This window comes from Mastigoproctus giganteus, chromosome 8, assembly GCF_048544385.1.
Source record: "Mastigoproctus giganteus isolate SK-2022 chromosome 8, ASM4854438v1, whole genome shotgun sequence".
Classification (NCBI taxonomy): domain Eukaryota; kingdom Metazoa; phylum Arthropoda; class Arachnida; order Uropygi; family Thelyphonidae; genus Mastigoproctus; species Mastigoproctus giganteus.
Genome location: NC_143582.1, coordinates 90,982,185 through 91,007,435, shown reverse-complemented (window position 1 = coordinate 91,007,435; position 25,251 = coordinate 90,982,185). Strand labels below are relative to the sequence as shown.

Genomic DNA, 25,251 nt, shown 5'->3' with positions numbered 1-25,251 from the left:
CACGTGGAAGGGCAATGAGGGATTTTTTTTTTTTTTTGAAAAATGCATGAAAAAGAAACATTTGGCTTTTGGTACAGGATTTTTAAACAAAAATTTTTTTATTTAAAAATTCGCCTCATACTGCATTTTATGCACAATTTCTATATCTCTAAGAATAATAAATTGTATGAAAAAAATCTAAATTAAAGAAATAATATTCAATTGTTTTTTCATACTTATTTTAATGTGTTTAGAACAATAAGTACATTTTCTAATTTATATCCAGGAACTAAAATAATTCAAAATAAAAAAAAAACAATACAAAATTACAGTATATTGAAATTTTAAGGCTAAGGGCTAGGATCTGCTAAGCGAGTATGAGCATTCGCAGCAGAACTGGGCTGTTTCAAATACAGTGTACATGACGGACGGCTTGGCTGTTCTGTATATGTAGGTGCATATACGTAAACACTGTGATGCGGTCAGCAATTAATTAATGAACATATTAATTAAAGGGTAACTTGTGAGATTTTTTTTTTTTTTTATTGATAAGCATCTGTCAGGTCCCATGCCAACACCTGGTTAAAGCCATCCGCACTCCATTTCCCACTCTGTTCATCAAAGGGGGGAAGACACTTTAGACTAACATGAAGACTGTGCTCTATGCAATTCAATACAGCATTGCAGTAACCTCAAAACACTATTGTTTTCTATGTCAAAGGGACAGAGTTTCTACTGCAGGCCATTACATTGAATGTGAGTGAATAATGTTTCAATAATGATCAAATATCAAAGTACACACGATTGCCAGGAATGCAGTATGTTCCATTAATGGATCATACCACCCACCACTCATTCTTCAAAACTTTCATTATGCTTATGCAGGATGAAAGCTTGCAGAAATGTATTAGAACTAAAAGCATGGCAGGTGGTTTTGTGAAAACTTTTGGGTAACCATAGGTATCCCACATACAAACATGAATTTCAGAAACAGCTCAAAATTAAAAAAACGAGATGTCATATGCTTTTGAAACTTCAATTCTTGCATTTGCACTAAGGTTCTTTTCCCAAAGGGGGGGGGCGAACAATTTCAACAAGACATTAAGTCAATGGAAAACTGCTATCAAGGTTTTTGAAACAAATGTATGTCAGCAGACTACTGTAGGATGTTGTACTACAACATTCCAGACAAAGTGTACCAAAGACATTTGCTTATTAATCTTATTTCTGAACACCAAAAATGATTACTGAAAGCATGCCAACTTTAAATTATGTCAGTAGCACTACAACAGCAACACCTTGTGGATATTGTTTTGGCAAAACAATATCTACAAGGATTTCGAAATATCAAAATTGGCCTCTAAATAGTTGGGTTATTGGAATGTTTTCTGTAAAGTTTTTTTCCCAACTTATTTCAATAAACGATCATTTTTTTTCCTTTAAAATTTACATGGAATGCAGCACTGTTCAATCTCTTATCAGAATTAATTCTGCACAACATCTTTAAATTGTAAATAAATGTTTTTTTACAATAGTGTATGTACTGTACTATTTTTAACTGTGTAAAAAGTGATAATTATAGTCTCACTTGAGACTGGAATTATCACTTTTTTTAACAATAATTATCTACTGTTTTGTAGATAATTATTAAGATATCCATAATTAAGAAAATTATGGATACTAGGGGGAAAAAAAGTTTCATTTTGTTCGTCAGTGTTATTAGAGGGGTTGAGCAGTTTTTTTTTTTTTTTTCTTGTTGATGATGTATAAGCTTGCTTCCTTGCATCATTTGTCACTATTAATACTAATGTTAAGTGATAAGAAAGTTGTGCATTAATGCATTTGCATATTACCTAACCTTATTTTGGAACACCAAAAATGATTGAAAAAAGCATGCACACTTTAACTTACATCATTAGCATTAGAATATCAACATTAATCAATGCTATTATAGTAACAACAAAAACTGCAAAAATTTTTTTGCAATTTTTTTTTTTGTTACTATAATAGTATTAAATATTATACTTATTTTTGTTCTACTCTTACACAAGAGTAGAACAAAGATAATGACTGCTATTTTACTATTATTTTAGGCCTTATACCACTTACCATGGGTATGACAGAATGATGAATACAGTAAAGCAAAACTAAAATCAAAAATTTTTTAAATTAACAGAAAAAATATAAAAATTTACTCAGCACAATGTGCCAAACAGTGACAAAAAAAAAGAAGAAAAAAAAGTCTTCAAACTTAGAAATGTGTGAGCAAAGAGAACAAAACAGAATTATAAATCTAATCATGTAACACTATGCTACACTGAGACTGAATGATGATTTTAGAAACACTTATGAAATAATAAGCTGGATCTGTGAAATAGAAAAATGTCAAAAAAAATTATAGAATACAATTAAACAATGCATAATAGAATAAAGAAGGATTTTATCTGATCAATACTCATCTCATTAGGAACTACAAGACTGGTGTTAAAAAAAGAAAAAAAAAAAGCACTTCAAGAATATCTAAATATAGCATAGGGCTGGGCTGACCAGAACTTTTCAACTGCTTCAAACTTTTTGCTCATTTCTTGTTATCTCAAACAATATAAATTTTATTCGTTTTTGTTTTGCACTTTGCTTTCAAAATATTAAAATATTTTGAAAGCTTAAAGAACCTCAAAGTAAAAAAATTAATGAAATGAAATTTCTATTATTGAGATAATAGGAAATGGGTAATGTAAATATACATGCATACTCTGGAGAACTCACACATTGAAGATCACTGATCTCCAATCAGTGGCAGACCAAGGTATTTTTGAGCCCCCAGAAAAAAGATTTTTAGGTGCCCCCTTTACTAAGGATATATATATATATATATTTTTTTTAAATTGGTCCCCCTTAAAGAATGATGCCTTGGGCAAGGACTCTGCTAGCCCATGCCTTAATCCGTCACTGTTTCCAATGTCTCTTTATTTTATGAGCTTTATAACATGAACAGGTTTTAAGTATAAAAATTTCAAGTAAACTCACACTTAGAAGGCATATATTCAGCATAGGTTTCTGCATAGCCTAATTCTTCCTCTTCTTCTTCTGGCTCTTCGGCCACAGGATTAGGAATTTTTGCTGTTTCAGGCTGAAAAGACAGTTTAAACACCTTTCAAATATCTAAATCTATTATAGAATACTTACCTAGCAAATATTAAGATAGAGTAATGGTCAGTGACTCTCACTCTCCTCTATTTTTTTTTTTTTTTTTTTTTACACATTAAAAGTTAAAAGGATAGCTTGATAACAGGTTTGTTATACTATTATTTTCCAAAATATTCATATACATGAAAGTATGAATATTTTGATGGCATACTAACTGCTATAACAGTTTTTACTTCTGTAATAACTGATTTACTCCACTTATAATAAGACAGCAAAACAGGTATACAATTTAACATCTGTCACAGTCTCTGTGACAATATGGTACATCTACTAATTGCATCAGTGTGGGTAATTTCAGTTCAAATTGTATCAGTGTGGGTAATTTCTTAAAAGCATCTTCACAGTTGAAAATGTAGTTTGAGTATCTCAGGCAGGAGGAATAAGGTTAACCATAAGCTATTATATGGTTTTAAACTTGCATAAGATGCAAATCAATCTATAAACACACCGACTCTTATAGCCACAACACAAAAAGATCACACAAACAAGCACCCTACAGCAAAGCATATGTACTAATGTACAGCTAATTTGTCAATGGCGCCTCTGTAGCCAGGAGCAGCAGTGCATAGCACATGCTTCTTGATTAGACCAGGGTTCGAGCCCGTGCCCACCAAATACGGAGGATGCGGAAAGGTCAGGAAATGACCACCACATATCCCCGGAGCAATATGGCCTTAGTTGCTAATGCTCCTAAAAACCAAATAATAACAATAATAACTTTGTCAAAATTCTAATCCAACCCCTCTCCCAAAGCCAGTCAGCAAACCAGCCTACATATCCTCTTATTTAAATCAATGTTCTTCAACGTTTTTATCTACAGAACCTCAGTAATTTTAAAAAACATTAATAAGCAGCATTAGCATAAAATAACCTTCCATAATGAATTTAAATTTTAATAAACAGATAATAGAATCTCATAAACATGGCTCTTTCTTACTAATTTCTGAATGACGAGGTTTCTGAAATCTAATGTGCACAGACTTTCAGCTAGTGTAGAAAGATAATGCAATGTTCCAATGGAGGTTCAAAGAACTTTTACCACTACTTAAATTATAGTACATTACTCACTTCTGAAAAGTTTCTCAAGCTTCATATGCTAAGCCCCATCAAAAAACAAAAAAGTAAAATTAGTAAATAAAAATTGCTATAGTCACAAATGTAGATTAAATATGACTGCAGTAAATTTTTACCATGGTTTCAGAAGTAGCACATTTCCTAAAGTTAATGAAACTCACCAAATGGACTGTTTGTTGATAATAGCAGTAGTAGTAATGGCAAATGATGCAAAAAAGCAAGCTTATATAGCAACTGCCAAAAAAAAAAAAAAACCACAGTTCACCCATCTGTACCATCCAAGAATTTGTCTAGTTATTCCTTTAATTTATTCAACCCATCCACTTCCAAAACAACAGATAGAAGCCTGTTCCAACAATCAACCAACCACCAGCTGAAGGAAAGTGGTTGGTTGATTGTTGCCAGTGGTTCCACACATCTATCCTAAAGCCATCCTTCCTCAACTTGAATTTGTCCCCCTCGTGTGTGTAGTCTCAGCAAGTGGAAAAATACCATTAGCATTCAGCTTACTCAATCCATTCAAGGTTTTAAACACCTCAATCAGATCTCTCCACAGATGCCTAGTCTTGAGACGCTGCAATTTGCACAACTGAAGCCTTTCTAGGTGAGAGCAACCTTTTGTTCCCTTCACCAATCTGGTTGCCCTTCTCTGCACCTGTTCCAGCAGATGTGCAGCTTTCCTAAAGTGAGGCCTTCAGACCTGTATGCAGTACTCAAGATGTGGCCTAACCCTGGCCTTATACCAGCGTTTCCCAAACTTTTCTAGTCACAGAACACTTTTCATCTCACAATATATTTACGAAACACAAGTTTAGTGAGAGCCAAAGAAATGTTGCTAATATTTTATTACATATGACGCACTGTGCATCAGGAACATCTTTATTTCCAACATGTCAAACTGAAATTCAAATAACTGTCATCATACTTTCGTTTTGGTCATTTATTATTTGGTTCCTGTTTTTCATTTTGGATTTTTGGGCAACAAAATGCTGTGATCGCTCATCCTCACTTTGAAGTGTGACAATATTATGTTCGTTTTCATCGACCACAGTTGCAATACTAGAAGTACTGTACTTGCTTCTCATTTTAAAGTTACTTTTTTCAACCACAAATCCGTAGTCATTTATTTTAATAATAATATTTTGAAATGCTGATAATTATAAAAAAAAATTTATACTAGGAAGTGAGTTTAGTTATGATATTGGTTCACTTCCCCTCTCCTTCAACCTGTATACTTCAGGCTAAATCGCATATGAATGGCATATTAGATCACTGCATTGCTACTTTTTCATATGTCATTACCTCTATGCAAAAGCCTGCCAAAATAAAGTGTTCCGAGATCTGTTTGATTATTAGTCTATGGTAGTATATTAATAACAGAAAAAAAGTAAGGTTAAAAATTATGATACAAAAGTGGTGTATGCTACAAATATGCAAAATTTATTTATTTTATTTTTTAATTATTAATTACGTACAAATTATATACAAAGGAAAATCAACCTTCTCATCCATGCTAGCAAAGTTTCTGTATATAATTGACAAAACCCCATGGCTGCATGTGTGCACTACAAAGAGAATTTTGTCTAACTGCACAATTACCCCTAAGTCTTTTTCATTCTCCACTATCTGAGTGTAGTGCTACACAGTTGATAAGTTACTCTTGGGTTACAGCTACCAATGTGCAGTAACTTGCATTTATCATTGTTAAACTTCAACTGCCATTTCTCATCCCATTGACCCGATATTCCTAGATCCTTTTGCAGTAGCTCACCCTCATAACTGTTGTTAACCACCAACAGTGGTTAACAACAGTTATGCCAACCTTTGTATCATCTGCAAACGTAGACATTAAGCCTGACATACCTTCATCAATATCATTGATAAATATTGAAAACAACAATGGGCCTGGCACTGAACCCTGGAGAACTCCACGAAGAGCAGTGACATTGATAACCACTCTGTCTTCTTTCACTTAACCATCCCTTCATCCATAGCAGTAGCTTACCCCTAAGCTGATTTATAGAGCTTCTTAATGTACCATTATGTAATCAACTTAATAATAATAATAGCAATAAGAGCTTAATTGACGGTACTCACAGGTGAGTACTGTCAATTAAGCTCTTATTATTATCAAATCAGTAACTTACCCTTAATGCCACATTGCTCCAGTCTTTTTATGGGCAACAGCAAAAAAAGCCTTCCTGAAATCCAAGTATATGATTTTTTGCATCCAGTTCCTTGGTCACTTCATTATAGTAAGCTACCACATTGGTTAGACAAGAAGGTCCCTTGACAACTCCATGCTGTGATTGCAGTATAATTGCATGCCTGTCCAAATGGCCCTGCCTTATTTCTTTAATCAGTGATTCCATAATTTTTCCTGGAACATACGTTACGCTAACAGGTCTGTAATTAATCATGTTACTTTTTGATACCTCTTTATGAATAGATATATTCACACATCTCCAGTCCATAGGACCTCCCGGGAATCCAAGGATGCTCTCATAATTATAGCTAAGGGTTTGCTTACCTCCTTTAATATAATTGGATGGATTCCATCTGCCCCAAGTACCTTTATGCCTATCCTCAACAATTTATATTTTTGAGGACAGACATAAAAAGCCATTGTTGTTTGGGGAAGTGCCCATGGACTGGAGATGTCAAATGTATCTCCAATTCACAAAGGGGGATCAAAAGGTGACACGAGTAATTACAGACCTGTTAGCTTGACTTCTGTTCCAGGGAAAATAATGGAGTCAGAGGTTAAAGCACTGCAGGATCATCTAGACAAGAGTGCAGTAATAATTCAGACACAGCATGGGTTTGTCAAGGGGATTGGATACTATGATGTGATCACAAAGGAACTGGATGCAAAAAATAATTTTGATACCATATACACAGTACTTGGATTTCAGGAAAGCTTTTGATACTGTTGCACATGGAAGACTACTGTACAAATTGGAGCAGTATGGCATTAAGGGCAAGCGGCTACAATGGATAAAAGGATGGTTGAGTGGGAGAAGACAAAGTGGTAATCAATGGGTACTGCTGTACATGGACAAATGTTATTAGTGGTGGCCCTCAGGGTTCAGTGTTGGGCCCATTGTTGTTTTGTATATTTATCAATGATATTGATGAAGGTATATCAAGCTTAATGTCAAAGTCTGCAGATGATACAAAGGTTGGCAGGGTTGTTAATAACAGTACTGACAGCATGCTGCTGCAACAGGATCTGCAAAAGTTGGGCAGATGTGCTGAGAAGTGGCAACTTAGTTTAACATTGACAAATGCAAAGTACTGCATATAGGGAGCAGTAACCACAGAGAAATATACCATGTGGTGTTACACTCAGGGTAGTGGAGAATGAAAGAGACCTGGAGGTAACTGTGCTGTCAGATATGAATTTTTCTGAGCAGTGCAGACAGGCTGCCAGAGTAGGTCATAGGGTCTTGTCAATGATATACAGGAATTTTGCAAGCAGGGATAAGGAGGTGATTATCCCCTTGTATAAGGCAATGCTCAGGCCACACCTTCAGTAATGCATACAGGTCTGGAGACCTCATTTTAGGAAAGATGTAGAGCTTTCTACGTACTCATTCCAATATGTTATTGGAACGAGTACAGAGAATGGCAACAAGATTAGTGAGTGGAACCAAGGGTTGCTGTTACCAAGAAAGGCTTAAGTTCTGCAAATTGCAGCTTCTGGAGACTAGGAACTTAATGCTGATGGGATTCTTCCTCTTGCTCAGATTACAAATCTAGATTCTAACTGAGGAAAGACAGTTGTAGAATAGAAGTACAGAAATTTGCCTTTAGCCAGCAGGTAGTTGATTGCTGGAACAAACTTCCATCTGTTGTTGTTGTTGTGGAAGTTGATAGGTTAAATAAATTAAAGGCAGAACTAGACAAACATTTGGAATGGATGGATGAGTGAAATGGGAAGGTTTTTTTTTTTTTTTTGGCTGATGATGTATAAGCTTGCTTTCTTGCATCACGCGCTTCTACTAATGATAATTTCTCAACACTTTCATTTCAGTTAACAGAAAGTAATGTAGTGCCTCATTACAGTTTGATAAGCTTCTAGCATCCCCTCCCCTAAAGAATTGAATGTAGTGAATGTAGATGCAAAATACCTATTGTCTGAAACCTAAGCAAGGTCATCAACAGTGAACCCACAGACATCAAGTGGCTCAAAGTGATTCAAACCCTTCCTTCTACTGTTAATATAAGCACAGAAATCTTCACTGTCAGATTCCATGATGTGTCTCTCTTTAGTCGCTCTTAATTACACCCAACAGCTACTGTTATTCAATATGTACACTAATTATAATTTTTCAACTTAATATTTATAATATATTGAGAAACTTTTCCATAGCTGCTGTTCTGGCAATCACAGAAGTTTCTTGTGATTAAAAAAAAACACTTGATTCCACTGGAAACTCTGTTTAATGTAGTTATGGTCAAGTTTTCCACAATCACAGAATTTTAAACACAGCCCTGATATGATTTTTGGATCCCCCTGACTCCCCCAGAGCATTAAATTTTTGTCTTCCAGATTTGTGAGAGTTTACTACACTCATTTAAAATAACTCACACAAATACAAAAATCTGTTTTGGGGGAATCTATGCTTCCCCGAAAAATTCTTCCATTTAAGTGTATGATACGCACACTATTATTTTAAAATTATTAAGCCAAAATTCAAATACAAATTAACCAGTACAGCTACTGAAGTGCTCTCGTTCAATACTGAAAACCCATTATTTTATGCGAATGTTTCAATTCCAATAACATCCGAAGGCATTTTTAATTTGAAGTAAAATGTTTTTAAATATTAATTTCTTTTTATACGATAAATTATAATAGCATATATAATAATAAATGACATCATACCACATGAAATTAATAAAATAGGTTTTATTAAACTCATAACAGAAATACAAGCTCAATATCTACACTAAATTCAGGATTCTTACTGAACACTGTCAGCAGATCATAAATGGTATAGGGTGGGGGTAGAGATAGAAGAACATTTAACAATTATGTAAATTAAATTGATAAGACATATAATCAGAAGCAATTATAGCTAAAAAAAAAAGTTTTCTTTTTAATTTTAGATTAGGTTATCAGACAATATTAGCATTAGTGGAGGCATATGATGCAAGAAAGCAAGCTTATATGGTATCAGCCAAAAAAAAAAAAAAAATCCCTTCCCATTTCACCCATCCATTCGCTCAAACAGTTTGATCACTTCTTCCTTGAATTTATTTAAGCATTTGTTCCAGCAATACACTACCTGCAAGTTAAAGGCAAATTTCTGCACATCTATTCGACAACTGTCATTCCTCAATTTAAGTTTATGCTCCCTCGGGTTTGTAATCTGAGCAAGAGGAAGAATCCCATCAGCATTGAGCCTGCTCAATCCATTCATGGCCTTAGAAACCTCAATCAGATCACCTTGCAGGTGCCTAGTCTCCAGACGCTGCAATTTACAGAACTTAAGCCTTTCTTGATAAAAACACCACTTTGTTCCCCTCACCAGTCTTACTGCCACTCTCTGTATTCATTCTAGCAACTTTTTTTTTTTTTTTATGAAAAACTCCAAACACGAAAGGTATCAAAACCTATAGTACTTAGTACCGTGGCATGGGTTGAAGAAGAAGTATGGGGGGAGGGGGTTGCCGGAAACTTTGCTCTAGAGACTAAACATGGGTTTCACCACTTCAAAAGCCTCCAATAAGCAAACTGGTGGTATTTCACCGGTTGATGAAAGTCATCTACCACCTCCTTCCTAAAATGAGGCTTCCAGACCTGTACACAATACTCAAGGTGTGGCCTGACCATTGCCATATACAGGGGGATAATCACCTCCTTATCCCTGCTAGCAAAATTCCTGCATATCATTGACAAGACCCCATGACCTGCTCTTGCATTCATGTCTGCACTGCTCAAAAAATTTCATATCTGACCACACAATTACCCCCAGGTCTCTTTCATTCTCCACTACCCTGAGTGTAACACCACACAGTTGGTACATTTCTCTGCAGTTACTACTGCTACCCATATGCAGCACTCTGCATTTAACATTTGTCAATGTTAAACTTCGGTTGCCACTTCTAAGACCATCTGCCAAACTTTTCTAGATCATGTTGCAGTAGAATACAGTCATTACTATTAAAAACAACCCTGCTAACCTTGGTATCATCAGCAAAACTTTGACATTAAGCTTGATATACCTTCATCAATATCATTGATAAATACAGAAAACAACAATGGGCCCAACACCGAACTGTGGAGGACTCCAGTAATAACATTAGTCCATAAAGAGCAGCGTCTATTGATTAAAACTCTGTCTTCTCCCACTCAGCCTTCCTTTTATGTATTATTGCAACTTGTCCTTAATGCCATACTGCTCCAATTTGTACAGTAGTCTCCCACGTGCAACAGTATCAAAAGCTTTCCTGAAATCCAAGTATATGATATCAAAATTATTTTTTGCATCCAATTCCTTTGTGATCACATCATAGTATCCAATAAAATTGGTCAGACAAGACTTATCTTGACAAACCCATGCTGTGTCTGAATTATTACTGCCATCTTGTCTAGATGATCCTGTAATGCTTCTTTAACCAGTGACTCCATTATTTTCCCAGGAACAGAAAGTAAACTAACAGGTCTGTAATTGCTCATGGCATACCCCCCTTTGTGAACTGGAGATATATTTGCACATCTACAGTCAATGAGGACCTACCCTGAGTACAACGATGCTCTGATAAATTATGGCTCAGGGTTTGCTTACTTGATTTGCCATCTCCTTTAATATAACTTGATAAATCTCATTCACCCCAGGTGCCTTTCTTATGTTTTACTTCAACAATTTCTCCTCCACTTTGCTCTCAGTTATTACGAAATCATTTACCTCCCTGTTCAAGTTTATTAAGCTTCTGTTCTCCACTTCCCTATAGAATTCCTCATGTATGAATGAAGATGCAAAATACTCATTCACTTTGGCAGGATCATCTACATTTTATAAGAAGACTGGTGAGAGGAACAAAGGCTTAAGTTCTGCAAGTTGCAGCATCTGGAGAGTAGGCACCTGCGAGGTGATGATTGCGGTATATAAGGCCTCGAATGGTTTGAGCAGGCTCAATGCTGACAGGATACTTCCGCTTGCTCAGACTAAGAACCTGAGAGGGCATAGATTTAAATTAAGGAAAGACTGTTGTAGAATAGATGTGCAAAAGTTTGCATTTGGCCAGTGGGTAGTTGATTGCTGGAACAGACTTCCATCTGTTGCTGTGGAAGTTGATAGCTTAAATAAATTTAAGGCTGAACTAGACAAACATTTGGAGTGGCCAGATGGGCAAAATGGGAAGGCTTCTTTTTTTTTTTTTTTTTTGTTTTTGGCTGAGGCTGTATAAGCTTGCTTTCTTGTATCATATGCCTCAACTAATGTTAATAAGTGTGAAGGCATACATTTCTTTCCTGCAAATGATAAGTTTTTCTTACACATTTTATATTTTTGATTAATTAACATATTTGTATTTTAAAAATAGATTAAATAGGCTTAGTAGTGGTCATTAGCTTAATTTATAAATTAGCTAGTCATTTTGTAAGTTACGACTCACTACTTATATACCACTATTGTATCGGAGTTTTGGCCGCAAATATCGTATAACGTAACCAGTAGAGCAGAAGAATAGTAGGGGTTTTAATTGTGATTAAAAAGTAGTGTAAAGGTTTTGATCACTTTTTTGGGCATATATCTTTTGTACAGTCAGTCCTCGTGCAATGCAAAATCATGCAATATATATAAATAATGGGCCCTATGGGAAAAATAGGTTTAGGTGCCGACCACCCAAGATTGAAGACACACATTTGTAACCAAAACATTACCAAAACACAGTAAAAATCGAAATAAAATATGTATTTTATTACGCAATAAAATATTGCTAATGCTTTTACTTCTATCATAAGCAAACTTGTTCTTTGTCTGATCTTCTATCTGTTCCATCTCTTCCAATTCTTTGTGTCTTGATCTAATGGATTTTGTTATACTTTGAGTTGTTCCTGCTATGAAAGTTGTTTTTATTATCTTTGCATTCTTTCTAATTCTCAGCCTTGCCTCATTTAGGCCTGTAGCACGTGCAAGAAAAAAAAATTAAAAAAATTTGTTTATATTCCGGCATGACAACCAAGTCAGTAGAGTTTACAATAAGCCATCAATACAAGTATTTATCGTATTTAGTAGTCACGGGCTTGAACCCAGGTCCACTCAAGGAATGTGTGCTATTCACTGTCGCTCATGATCATTTAGCTACGTCATCACATGTTCTTTCATTTTGCTCAAAACGTTTCACAATTTCATATTTTTTCTCTATCGATAGAGGTGGACTGGCCATAACACCTTATCAGGGAAACCATGGTGAGCCAGCGGTCAGTGTGATTTTGGCCATAAACACTAGTATGAGGCCACTACAAATTTTCCCGGGTAAGAATTTGACCCAGTCTGCCTCTATCAATATTGCTTTTAGTTTTCTCTCTGAATCTGTAGTGTTTTCACCAGGATGCTTCCTTTTCACACTTTTTAAGTGTTTTACTCATTTTTAGGGAATAAAGCACAATTACAAAATGAGGAGGCACGCTTGATAGATATAAACAAAGTTGCCGGTTGTAGCAACTAAATAAACAACACCATACAGGCAGACACACAACTATTAACACCTCAACTAGCTCACATTTTACTAAAGCACATTTCTGAAGGTCACTACCATAAAACAATAAAAACAATCTCCAGTTGCATTTTGTTAGTGGAATCTGTTACAAACTGGTAGTAAACTCGATCTAATTGCATTTGCAATAATACCGATAGTTGGAATTGTGGATTTTTATGTTATTGTGGTGAAATGTGTTTCCCCTTCACTGATATAAAAAACAAATACATTTTCAGAATCTTCTCTTCATTCCTATTGTGTTGCATTCAGTTGGGGTTTGACTGCCGTGTTTGACTGCCATTTCTTGTAAACACAAAGGTGAATCGTGCATAAGCAAATTCGGTTTGTGCTATATACGATATCGTAACCCTACTTATAAATTGTGTATGACCGAATTCATGCAGTGCAAGCACGTGTTATATGAGGACTGAGTGTATTTAGCTAAGGATATAACTAATTTAACATTATGGTATAGCGTAACTTGATAGTATACATCTCGAACTTGACAGCTTGATACTATCTTAACATATCACTGCATTATGATAATATATAGTATTGTACAGTCAAGTGTAGTATACTATACTCTATTAATCAATTAAATTTATTAACCGTATTAATTTTCATTGTTAATTAATTAAACCATATTTAAAAGGAAATCATGCCCCAAATCAAAGCAACGTGCACAAAAGCAGTGGGAGTGCTGTGGCTCGGGGGAGAACCAAAGGGGCTATTCTCCAATGCATCACAGCCTAAAAAACATGTGCAACTAGTGAAATGTTTCCAGAACTTTCTGGAATGGGATGTGATCTAGGCAAGGAGGATGTCTGTGTGTGTGCTAGGTGCAGAGAGCGTCAAGAAATTAGGTGGCAACTCAGCATTCTCATGGGCATCTATGAGAGTTTGAAGAATAGGGTAGATTCCCTCAAACAATTAAAATGGAGAACCCATCAAGCTCTCAGCTACTCAACTCAACTCCAGATCTCACTCTTGTGCATCATGCAACACAACGGCAATCTTCAGGGCAGAATGGGCTGGTCCCACAGGAGTTAGCTATTGTTAGTGACTCTATTGTCAGGGAGATGGGAAATATATTGTGCAAAAAGAATAGCTGGAACAAGACCATGGTATGTCTGCCAGGGCAAAAGTATTTGATGTTGCAGAGCAGATATCATCCTTTAAGGGCACAAAAGGTGATACTGTTATACACATTGGCACTAATGACATTAAGAGAAGAAGATCTGCAGACTTACTTAGCAAGTGCAGATCAATGTTGAAGAAGAAGAGAAAAAAAAAAAAAAAAACTGCAAGTTAGGGTTAAATTTGAAAGCATCTGCAATTCTGCCCAGACATGATAGGAGGGAGTATACGATAAGAGCCTTGTCAATCAATTCAGCAGTGGAGAGATTGTGCAAGGCTTGTGATGTAGAATTTCTCTCAACCTGGTCTGTGCTTGTTAACAGGTGAGACTTTTTCTACAGAGATGGGATACGCTTAAATAGAAAAGATGCAAGAATACAGGGTATCCAGGCTAGAGGTATCCAAAAATAACTGCTTATAATGCGAGAACCACTTCTCAAACGAAAGCACAGTCGATAGGAAATCTCTCGCGGATATTGTTGGGATAGCAGAGACGTGGTGTCACAAAGATATAAGGAATGCAGAACTGGAATTTGGGGAGTACAATGTGTACAGAAAGGATAGACAGGACAGAAAGGGAGGAGGTGTTATGCTGTTAATTAAGAAAAACATAAAATCAAAAGAAGTGCATCCAGTTGATAGATGGACAGTGCAATGTTGAGTCAGTTTGGTGTGACATAAGCACTGCAAAAGCAAAAATAAGAGTAGGAGTGTGTTACAGGCCTAATGACTCGAATGAGTACAATGAACAATTGTACAGAGAAATAGAGTGGGCCAGTAAATCAGAATGTCTTATAATGGGGGATTTTAACTTCCCAGATATTGACTGGAACTTGTGGGTTGGTCACTCACACGCTAGTCAGACTTTTGTGGATTTATTGGATGGCAACCAGAGAAAGTAATACTCTTGATCTGGTTATCAGCAGTGATCATTCGTGTATTAAGAATTTGCAGATAAAGGAACCACTAGGTGGCAGTGATCACAGTGTGCTGAAGTGGGATTTACTCAAAGAGGTAACTACCGTCAGGGGTAAAGGTAAGGGTTTTTGCTTCCGTAAAGGGGAGTACACTGGTCTCAGACAGTTTTTAAATTCTGTACAGTGGGATCAACTGACGATGTTACAAACAGTAAATTCTAAGTGGGAAGCATTCAAGGAATTAATCGTGGAAGCTACTAGACTTTTCATACCGATGAAGAAATATTGTTCAAGGTTTAGGCCTAAATGGTTATCAAATAGGGGCTTAGAGGGGAACAAGTATCCTGTGTGTTACCAGACACTCAGCCTAAAACACTGATGGATCCAATATCTCTCTATTACAGAAGATTTAGGAGAAGTCCGGTTGGCCTGCCTCCCTAAAATCCACTCATGCACACCTTCTCGATGGTAAGCCCTGTTACGTCACTTAAGTGGCAACGAACGTGTAGAGTGGTTCTCTTCAAGACGCCTGGTCAGCGTGAAGAGGAAAAGACCAAACCCTCCAGCAATGAAAGCACAACAATACAAACGGCCCTCAGTCCCCAGCAGCTTTCACTCTCCCTCTTACGGCAGCGAGAGGATCAGAGTGGAAGCAGAGGGTGCTAAGAATCTCTGGGTACGACCAGGCTGCCATGCACGGAAATTGAACTTGGCCTGTTATAACGTACGATCACTCATCGGTGAAGACAGGATATTAGAGCTGGAAAGGAATTAGAAAATGTGAGTTGGAATATCATCGGTTTGGCTGAAACAAGAAGAAGAAATGAATCACTTATAAGTTTATCAAGTGGAAATCTGCTGTACACTAATGGAAACAATGAAAGGAGTGAAGGTGGAGTTGGGTTTCTGGTCCATAAAGATTTTAAAAACAACATTTTGGAATTCAAAAGTACATCACCAAGGGTGTCAAGACTAATATTCAAGATTTCTAAGAGGTACAAGCTAAAGGTTATAATGATTTATGCACCAACATCGAGCCATGATGATGAAGAGGTTGAAGAAATGTACACCGAAATTGAGTCTTCTAGATGAGCAGAAAACCCACTACACTATTATTATGGGGGACTTCAATGCTAAAGTTGGAAAAAGGCAAAACAGCGCAGAAAGAGGAACTATAGGAAATTTTGGAATTGGTGAAAGAAATAAAAGAGGTGAAAGACTTGTGGAATTTGCAGAATCTCAAGGACTGTCAGTAATGAACACTTTTTTCAAGAAAAGGGTGAACAGAAAGTGGACATGGAAGAGTCCAAATGGATTAACAACTAATGAAATCGACTTCATCCTCACTAACAGAAGATATATTGTGAATGATGTTACCGTCCTGAATAAGGTAAATGTTGGAAGTGATCACAGAATGGTAAGATGTACACTTGATATAGATGTAGGAAAGGAAAGGAAAAAACTGACTCGAGTAAATAATACAAAGGTCTTTGAAATAACAGAGGAGGAGAAAAAGCAGTATGTACTGGAACTTAAGAACAAGTTTGAGCTTCTGCAGACTGCTCAGGACCAAGATATCGACGAGGAATATTACAACTTTCTGAAAGTGATAAAGCCCAAGAAACCTATAGGGAAACAGAAATCCAAAGAAGAAAAAATTAGTCAAGAAACACTTGTCATGATGAACCAAAGACGACAAATGAAGAGCAAGAAAAACACTGACAGGGAGAAAATTGAGTATACTGAGTTATGCAAAGCCATTAGAAAGAGACAGAGAGGACATAAGAAGATTTAACACAAGAAAAGTAGAACAAGCATTAAGGGAAAACAAAACATTTAAATCAGCAGCCATGAGCAGTAATACAGAAAGACAAATGATACTGAAACTGAAGAATAACGATGGTGTACTTATAAACAGCAGAGAAGGCATAATTCAAATAGCAGAAGACTACTATAGAGAATTATACAAGGAGCGAGGGAATGATACCAGCAGTGGGGAACATGGATTGCAAAGTAGCAACACATACGACATACCCGATATTCTTCCTGATGAGGTAGAACATGCATTGAAGAAAATGAAGAATCGGAAAGCCCCGGGGGAAGATGAAGTTACTGTAGAGTTGTTAAAATTGGGAGGAAGAGACATAACACAAAAACTGGCAAGGCTCTTCACAAAGTGCATTAGAAAAGGTGTGATGCCTAAGCAGTGGAATAATGCAATCATAGTTTTGCTGCATAAGAAAGGAGATAAATCAGAAATTGGAAATTATAGACCAATTAGCTTGTTATCCCATATCTACAAGTTGTTCACAAGGGTCATTACTAACAGATTAGAAAGAATACTTGATGAGAATCAACCGAAAGAGCAAGCTGGCTTTAGGACAGGATTCTCAACTATGGATCACCTTCACGTAATATCACAGCTAATGGAGAAAGCAAATGAATATAAAACACCATTATGCCTGGCATTTGTGGATTATGAAAAGGCATTTGACTCCATACAGCATAACGCAATGTTTCGGGCACTGGAAAGACAAGGCATAGATACTCCATATATTATGATTTTGAAGAAAATATAGGAGAGTGCTACATCCTTTATTAGACTAGACAAAGACAGTAGCAAATTTAAAATCGAGAAAGGAGTTGGACAAGGAGACACAATATCTCCGAAGCTGTTTACGGCTGCCCTTGAGGAAGCTTTCAGAAGATTAGACTGGTTGCAGAAAGGAGTCAATGTGAACGGAGAGTACCTAAACCATTTACGATTTGCAGATGACATTGTGGTCATAAGCCACGATCCCAAAGAATTAGCGGAAAATCTTAATCAGTTATGCACAGTTAGTAAGGATTTTGGACTAAAGATGAATATGGCTAAAACAAAAGTAATGATGAACAAGTATGCCACGGAAAGGGAAATAATGATTGAAGGAGCAGTAATTGAAAAGGTGGAGTCATATACTTATCTGGGACAAGTTATTAGCTGTAATAATGATAAATGGCTGGAAGTCAAGAGAAGAATAAATTTTGGATGGTTAGCATTCAGGAAATATAGTCACATACTGAAGAGCAATATCCCAGTTTGTCTGAAACGTAAAATAATGAACCAATGTATACTCCCCACCATGACTTATGGAAGTGAAACTTGGGCACTCACCAAAAGAATGGAAGAGAAGCTGAGAACTACACAGCGAAGAATGGAACGAATTATACTGGGAATCAGACTGTTAGATAAGAAGAGAAACACATGGATTAGGCAGCAAACTCAAGTAAAGGACATTCTTATCAAAACTAAAGAACTAAAATGGTCTTGGGCAGGACACATAGCTCGAAGACATGATGACAGATGGACTAAGAAAATAACAGAATGGTACCCAAGAGGAGCTAGAAGAAAACCTGGAAGACAAAGGCGGAGATGGATAGATGAAATTCATGAGTTTTTGAGTAGTAAATGGATGGCCAGTGCTCAAAACAGAAGGAACTGGAAAGTTGCTGGAGAGGCCTTCATCCTGCAGTGGATTGAAAATGGCTGATGATGATGATGATGATGGTTATCAAATGAACTAATGAGACTCGTGACAGAGAAGAAAAATGCATGGGATGCATATAAATTATCAGGCGACGCAGAAGCCTGTAGCAGATATAAGCTAGTCTGTAATCAGGTCACAAAGGAGGTTCGGCAGGCAAAGGCGGATTACGAGAAATCTTTGGCAAAAGATGCTAAGAAAAACAGCAAGGATTTCTTTACTTATATAAACTCTAAAAGGAAGGGAATGAATATGATTGGTCCACTTGACATCGATGGTTTGACTGTTGATGATCCTGCTCAGATAGCAAACAAACTGAATGAGTATTTTGCATCTACATTCACACGTGAGGAATTATTACAGTTTGAAAATGGAAGAAGGTTATCAAATTGTAGCAGTGTGCTTAATGATTTTGTAATAACTGAGAGCAAAGTGGAGGAGAAATTGTTGAAGTTAAACATAAGAAAGGCACCTGGGGTGGATGGGATCTATCCAGTTATATTAAAGGAGGCGGCAAACCAACTAAGCAAACCCTTAGCCATAATTATGAGAGCATCTTTGGATTCAGGGGAGGTTCCCACGGACTGGAGATGTGCAAATGTATCCCCAATTCACAAAGGAGGTTCGAAGGGTGACACGAGTAATTACAGACCAGTTAGTTTAACTTCTGTTCCAGGTAAAATAATGGAGTCACTGGTTAAAGATGCATTGCAGGATCATCTAGACAAGACTGCAGCAATAATTCAGACACAGCATGGGTTTGTTAAGGGAAAGTCTTGTCTGACAAATTTGATTGGTTATTATGATGTGGTCACAAAGGAACTGGATGCAAAAAATAATTTTGATATCATATACTTGGATTTCAGGAAAGCTTTTGACACTGTTGCGCATGGAAGACTACTGTACAAATTGGAGCAGAATGGTATTAAGGGTAAGTTGCTACAATGGATAAAAGGATGGTTAAGTGGGAGAAGACAGAGGGTGGTAATCAATGGGTGCTCTTTGTGGACTAATGTTATTAGTGGAGTCCCACAGGGTTCGGTGTTGGGTCCACTGTTGTTTTGTATATTTATCAATGATATTGATGAAGGTATATCAAGCTTAATGTCGAAGTTTGCAGATGACACGAAGGTTGGCAGGGTTGTTAATGACAGTCATGGCAGTGTGCTACTGCAACAGGATCTAGATAATTTGGGCAGATGGGCTAAGAAGTGGCAACTGAAGTTTAACCTTGACAAATGCAAAGTACTGCATATGGGTAGAAGTAACCCCAGAGAAACGTACCAACTGTGTGGTACTACACTTAAGGTGGTAGAAAATGAAAAAGACCTGGGAATAATTGTGCAGTCAGATATGAAGTTTTCTGAGCAATGCAGACAGGCTGCTAGGGCAGGTCACGGGGTTTTGTCAATGATATATAGGAATTTTGCTAGCAGGGAAAAGGAGGTGATTGTCCCTCTGTATAAGGCAATGGTCAGGCCACGCCTTGAGTACTGCGTACAGGTCTGGAGGCCTCATTTTAGGAAGGATGTAGATTTGCTTGAGCGTGTACAGAGAAGAGCAACACGATTGGTGAGGGGAATGAAGGGATCCTCTTACCAAGAGAGGCTTAAGTTCTGCAAATTGCAGTGGCTGGAGACTAGGCACCTGCGCGGTGATCTGATTGAGGTCTATAAGGCCTTGAATGGGTTGAGCACGCTGAATTCTGATGGGATCCTCCCACTTGTTCAGAATACGAACCTACGGGGACATAAGTTCAAATTAAGAAAGGATAGATGTAGAATAGATGTGCGGAAATTTGCCTTTAGCCAGCAGGTGGTTAATTGCTGGAACAAACTTCCATCTGTCGTTGTGGAAGTTGATAGGTTAAATAAATTTAAGGAGGAACTGGACAGGCATTTGGAGGGTATGGTGTGATTTTTTTTTTTTTGGCTGATGCTGCATAAGCTCCTACACTTGCTTTCTTGCATCAAGTGCCACTACTACTACTACTACTACTCTCCAAGATTTGTTTCGTCACACTGTTAAGGTCAAGTGCAGGTAGATGCACAAAAATGGCATAAGAATGGCTATTGCCTCAGTCCTTCAGTTGAGATGTGGTCACCACAGCGGAAGGTGCAATGCATGCTTTGGTTAGCTGAATTTCAATCAGTTACATGTGTTCGGCAGCATGCACGAATGGAATGGAATGGAATGTGGATCCTCATACATCCAAATTCTTCAGTGGGATAAGACTCTAAAAGAGTCTTATCCCAGTCTAAAAGAGATGGGAAGTTTGGTTTCACAAACTTCCTGAAACACCCGAAAGTGTGTGACCGATGAAACCGTGGATCGGGTGCGTGAGTCATTCTCTAGGAGTCCAAGTAAGTCAATTAGACTGGCTAGTAATGAACTGCAGATTCCTCGTTCAACAGTTCACAAACGGTCTCTGTTTGCATGCGTACAAAGTTCAGCTTCTTCAACACCTTAAGCCAGATGATTACCGCTTAAGAGCTGATTTTGCTGCTGAGATGATCAGCTGTATCGATGATAATCCCAATTATCTTGATCTGTTATTATTCAGTGATCAATCAACCTTTCACATTTGCGGAAAAGTTAACAGGCACAATTGCTGCATTTGGGGTATGGGGAATCCTCACCAAGTGATCAAAAATGAAAGGGACACACTAAAAGTCAATGTCTGGTTAGGAGTGCACTTTCCCCGGACGTTGGATCAGAAAAGGAGGCCCAACTGCCTGGACGCCTAGATCTCCGGATATGACTCCACTGAACTTTTTGCATGGGGCTTTATTAAAGACTGTGTGTACCAGAGAAAAGTTGAAGATTTGGACAATTTGAAACAGCATATCGTTGAAGCAGTTGCTCTAATAACGCCTCAGCTGCTGGAAAACACTTGGCTAGAGCTCAAATTTCGTTTTGACATCTGTCGACCTACAAAAGGTGCCCACATTGAACTTTACTAACCTTCATGAAAACTTGGTGAGTTACTCTGTATAATAAAAAAATAATAATTTTAATACACCTTATAGATGCTGAGATATGTGTGTGTGTGTATTTTTGGATACCTCTAGCCCGGATGCCCTGTATTTGCTGATGCTATGGAGGCAGTGTGAAGTGGGTCGGAAAACTGCTAGCTTGGGGAGGGATTCACAGACTAATAGATTAACAATAGCCACATGAATCAGTGAAAGTGACTCTTGCACTGCTTCTATTGGAGTGAGCATTGATTCTATTGGAGTGAGCATTGATTCTATTGGATTGGTGCTGGGGATTTCCAGGACTGCTGGGAGTTATCATAGAACAATGAAATACACTGGCTGTGTTAGGATAACTAAAGAGTAAGAATAGGTGGATGTATACTTGCATGTACACCAATACTCTTAAATAAATTTGATGTGCTGGTGAAGACATCAAAGGCAGATATTGTTTGGATATCAGAGACATCATGCCACAGAGAGATAAGGAATGTAGAATTGGAATTTGGAGAGTAAAATGTGTAGAAAGGGAGGGGGAGTAATGCTGTTAGTTAAGATACATAAAATCTAAGGAAATGCATCCAGCTGACATGGGTGGACAGTGCAATGTTGAGTCAGTTTGGTGTGACGTGAGCACTGGGAAAGCAAAATTGACAGGAGTGTGTTATAGGACTAATGATTCTGATGAGTACAATGAACAACTATACAGAAAAATGGAGTGGGCTAGTAACTCAGATTGTCTTATAATGGGGGATTTTAACTTCCCAGATATTGACTGGAACTTGTTGGTTGTTCACTGACACACTAGCAATGCTTTTGTGGATTTATTGGATGACTGCTTTCAACAGCAGCATGTTAGAGAGGCAATAGGGAGTAAGACTCTTGATCTGATTATCAGCAGTGATTCTTCATGCATTAAAAATTTGCAGATAACGGAACTACTAGGTGGCAGCTACCACATCGTGCTGTGGGATTTACTTAAAGATGTAATTACAATCAGGGGTAAAGGGAAGGGTTTTTCTTTTGTAAAGGTGTACAGTGGTCTCAGATAGTTTTTAAATACTATACAATGGTCTCAATACTATATAGACAGTTTTTAAATACTATACTATACAATGGTTTTGTACAGTGGTCTCAGACAGTTTTTAAATACTATACAATGGGATCAACAGTTGATGTTACCAACAGCAAATTCTAAATGGGAAGCATTCAAGAAATCTTGGAAGCTACTAGGCATTTTGTCCCAACTAAAAAATGCTGTTCAAGGTTTAGGCCTAAATGGATGGCAGATGAACTAATGAGACTCGGGGCAGAGAAGAAAAATGCGTGGGATGCATATAAATTGATCAGGTGACACAGAAGATTATGCTAGATATAAGCTAATCTGTAATCAAGTCACAAAGGAGGTTAGGCAAGCAAAGCAGATGAGAACACTTTTGGTAAAGGATGCAAATAAAAACAGCAAAGACTTCTTTACTTATGTTAACTCTAGAAGGAAGGAGATGAATGACATTGGTTCACTTGATTTCAATGGTTCGATTGTTGATGAACCTGCTGAGGCAGCTGACTGACTATTCTTCATCAACTTTCACACATGAGGAAATCTGTAGGGAAGTGGAAGTCAGAAGCTTATCAAACTCTAGCAAAGAGCTAAATGATTTTGTAATAATTGAGAGCAAAGTGGAGGAGAAATTGTTGAAATTGAACATAAAAAGGCACGTGGGGTGGATGGGATCTATCCAGTTATATTAAATATCCATCCAGATATTATATTTCTGATGTGTGTTCAGGAACTTAGAAACTATAAACATGATAAAACACAAGATAAAATGAATCATGAAAACTACATAGCTACAACTCTACCGATAGAGCTCTCTTACTTCCTACATTGCAAATTCAATTACAACAATACACCCCGGTGCAGAAGACTTATTAAGAATTGCAAGGATATCAAATGAATAAAGAAACATAGTGCAAAGACCATAAGGCGTCTATGCTGGTTCTAGGTTACAGCACTGAAACAGGAGATTTGGCCAGGAGAATGATCGAAGCAGAATCTTATATCTATAAACAAAAGTAGAGCACTACATCCTATTGGTCCCTACTATGTACAGCTATTTTTTAATCCTCTCCTTGTGGTAACATCTAGTTAGTGGTATTCTCATGATTAGGGTTATAGTGAGTTATGGTTAGTAATCGTTTGTTTCTAACCATATTGATATTGATGGGTCAACTGTTGATGATCCTGCTCAGGTAGCTAACAAACTAAATGAATATTTTGCATCGACATTCACACATGAGGAGTTATTCAGCGAGGGGAATGCCAGAGGTGTATTCAACTCTAGCAGTAAGCTACAGAATCTTGAAATAACTGGGAGTAAAGTGGAGGAGAAACTGTTGAAGATAAACACAAGAAAGGCACCCGGGGTGGATGAGATCTATACAGTTATATTAAAGGAGGCAGCAAAGGAAGTAAGCAAACCCTTAGCCATAATTATGAGAGCTTCCTTGGACTCAGGGGAGGTACCCATAGACTGGAAATGTGAAAATGTGACCCCAATTCACAAAGGAGGATCAAAGGCTGACACAAGTAATTATAGACCTGTGAGCTTAACTTCTGTTCCAGGAAAATTAATGGAGGCACTGGTTAAAGAAGCACTGCACGATCATTTAGACAAGACTTCAGTTATAGCTCAGACACAGCATGGTTTTGTTAAGGGGAAGTCTTGCCTGACCAATTTGATTGGATACTATGATGCAGTCACAAAAGAACTGGATGCAGGGAATAACTTTGATATTATATACTTGGATCTTAGAAAGGCTTTTGATACTGTTGCACATGGAAGACTGCTACACAAATTGGAGCAGTGTGACATTGGAGGCAAATTGCTGCTATGGATAAAGGGGTGGTTGAAGGGGAGAAGACAGAAAGTGGTAATCAATGGACACTGCTCATCGTGGACTAATGTTATTAGTGGAGTCCCTCAGGGCTCAGTGTTGGGTCCATTATTGTTTTCTGTATTTATAAATGATATTGATGATGGTATATCAAGCTTAATGTCCAAGTTTGCAGACGATACAAAGGTTGGCAGGGTTGTCAAGGACACTACTAACACTATGCTGCTGCAACAGGATCTGGAAAGGTTGAGCAGATGGGCTGAGAGGTGGCAAATGAAGTTTAACATTGACAAATGTAAAGTGCTACACATGGGAAACAGCAACCCCAGAGCAACGTATCAACTCTGTGGTACTACACTGACAGTGGTAGAGAATGAAAGGGACTTGGGGGTAGTTGTGCAGGCAGATATGAAGTTCTCTGGGCAGTGCAAACGGCTGCAAGAGTAGCTCACGGAGTATTGTCAATGATATACAGGAATTTTCCAGCAGGGATAAGGAGGTGATTATTCCATTGTATAAGGCAATGGTCAGGCCACACCTAGAGTACTGTATACAGGTCTGGAGGCCTCATTTCAAGAAGGATGTAGAGCTGCTGGAACGAGTACAGAGAAGGGCAACAAGATTAGTGAATGGAACAAAGGGGTGCTCTTACGAAGAAAGGTTTAAGTTTTGCAAATTACAGTGTCTGGAGACTAGGCACCAGCGAGGTGATCTGATAGAGGTGTATAAAGCCTTGAAATGGTTTAAGCATGCTCAATGCTGATGGGATTCTTCCTCTAGCTCAGAAAAATCACCTGAGAGGGCATAAATTCAAATTGATGAAAGACA

The 25,251-nt window shown here is 37.5% G+C and overlaps 1 protein-coding gene across 4 annotated transcripts in view; it reads right to left on the bottom strand.

Moving 5' to 3' along the window:
- LOC150081714 (protein strawberry notch homolog 1-like) overlaps positions 1-25,251 on the bottom strand; it is a 374,252-nt gene that overhangs the window by 289,281 nt on the left and 59,720 nt on the right. For all 4 annotated transcript variants that reach the window (XM_090378820.1, XM_090378821.1, XM_090378819.1 and 1 more), the window contains exon 3: positions 3,007-3,109. In XM_090378820.1, coding sequence (XP_090234946.1) covers positions 3,007-3,109 — 103 coding nt within the window. The remainder of the gene's footprint in view (positions 1-3,006; positions 3,110-25,251) is intronic.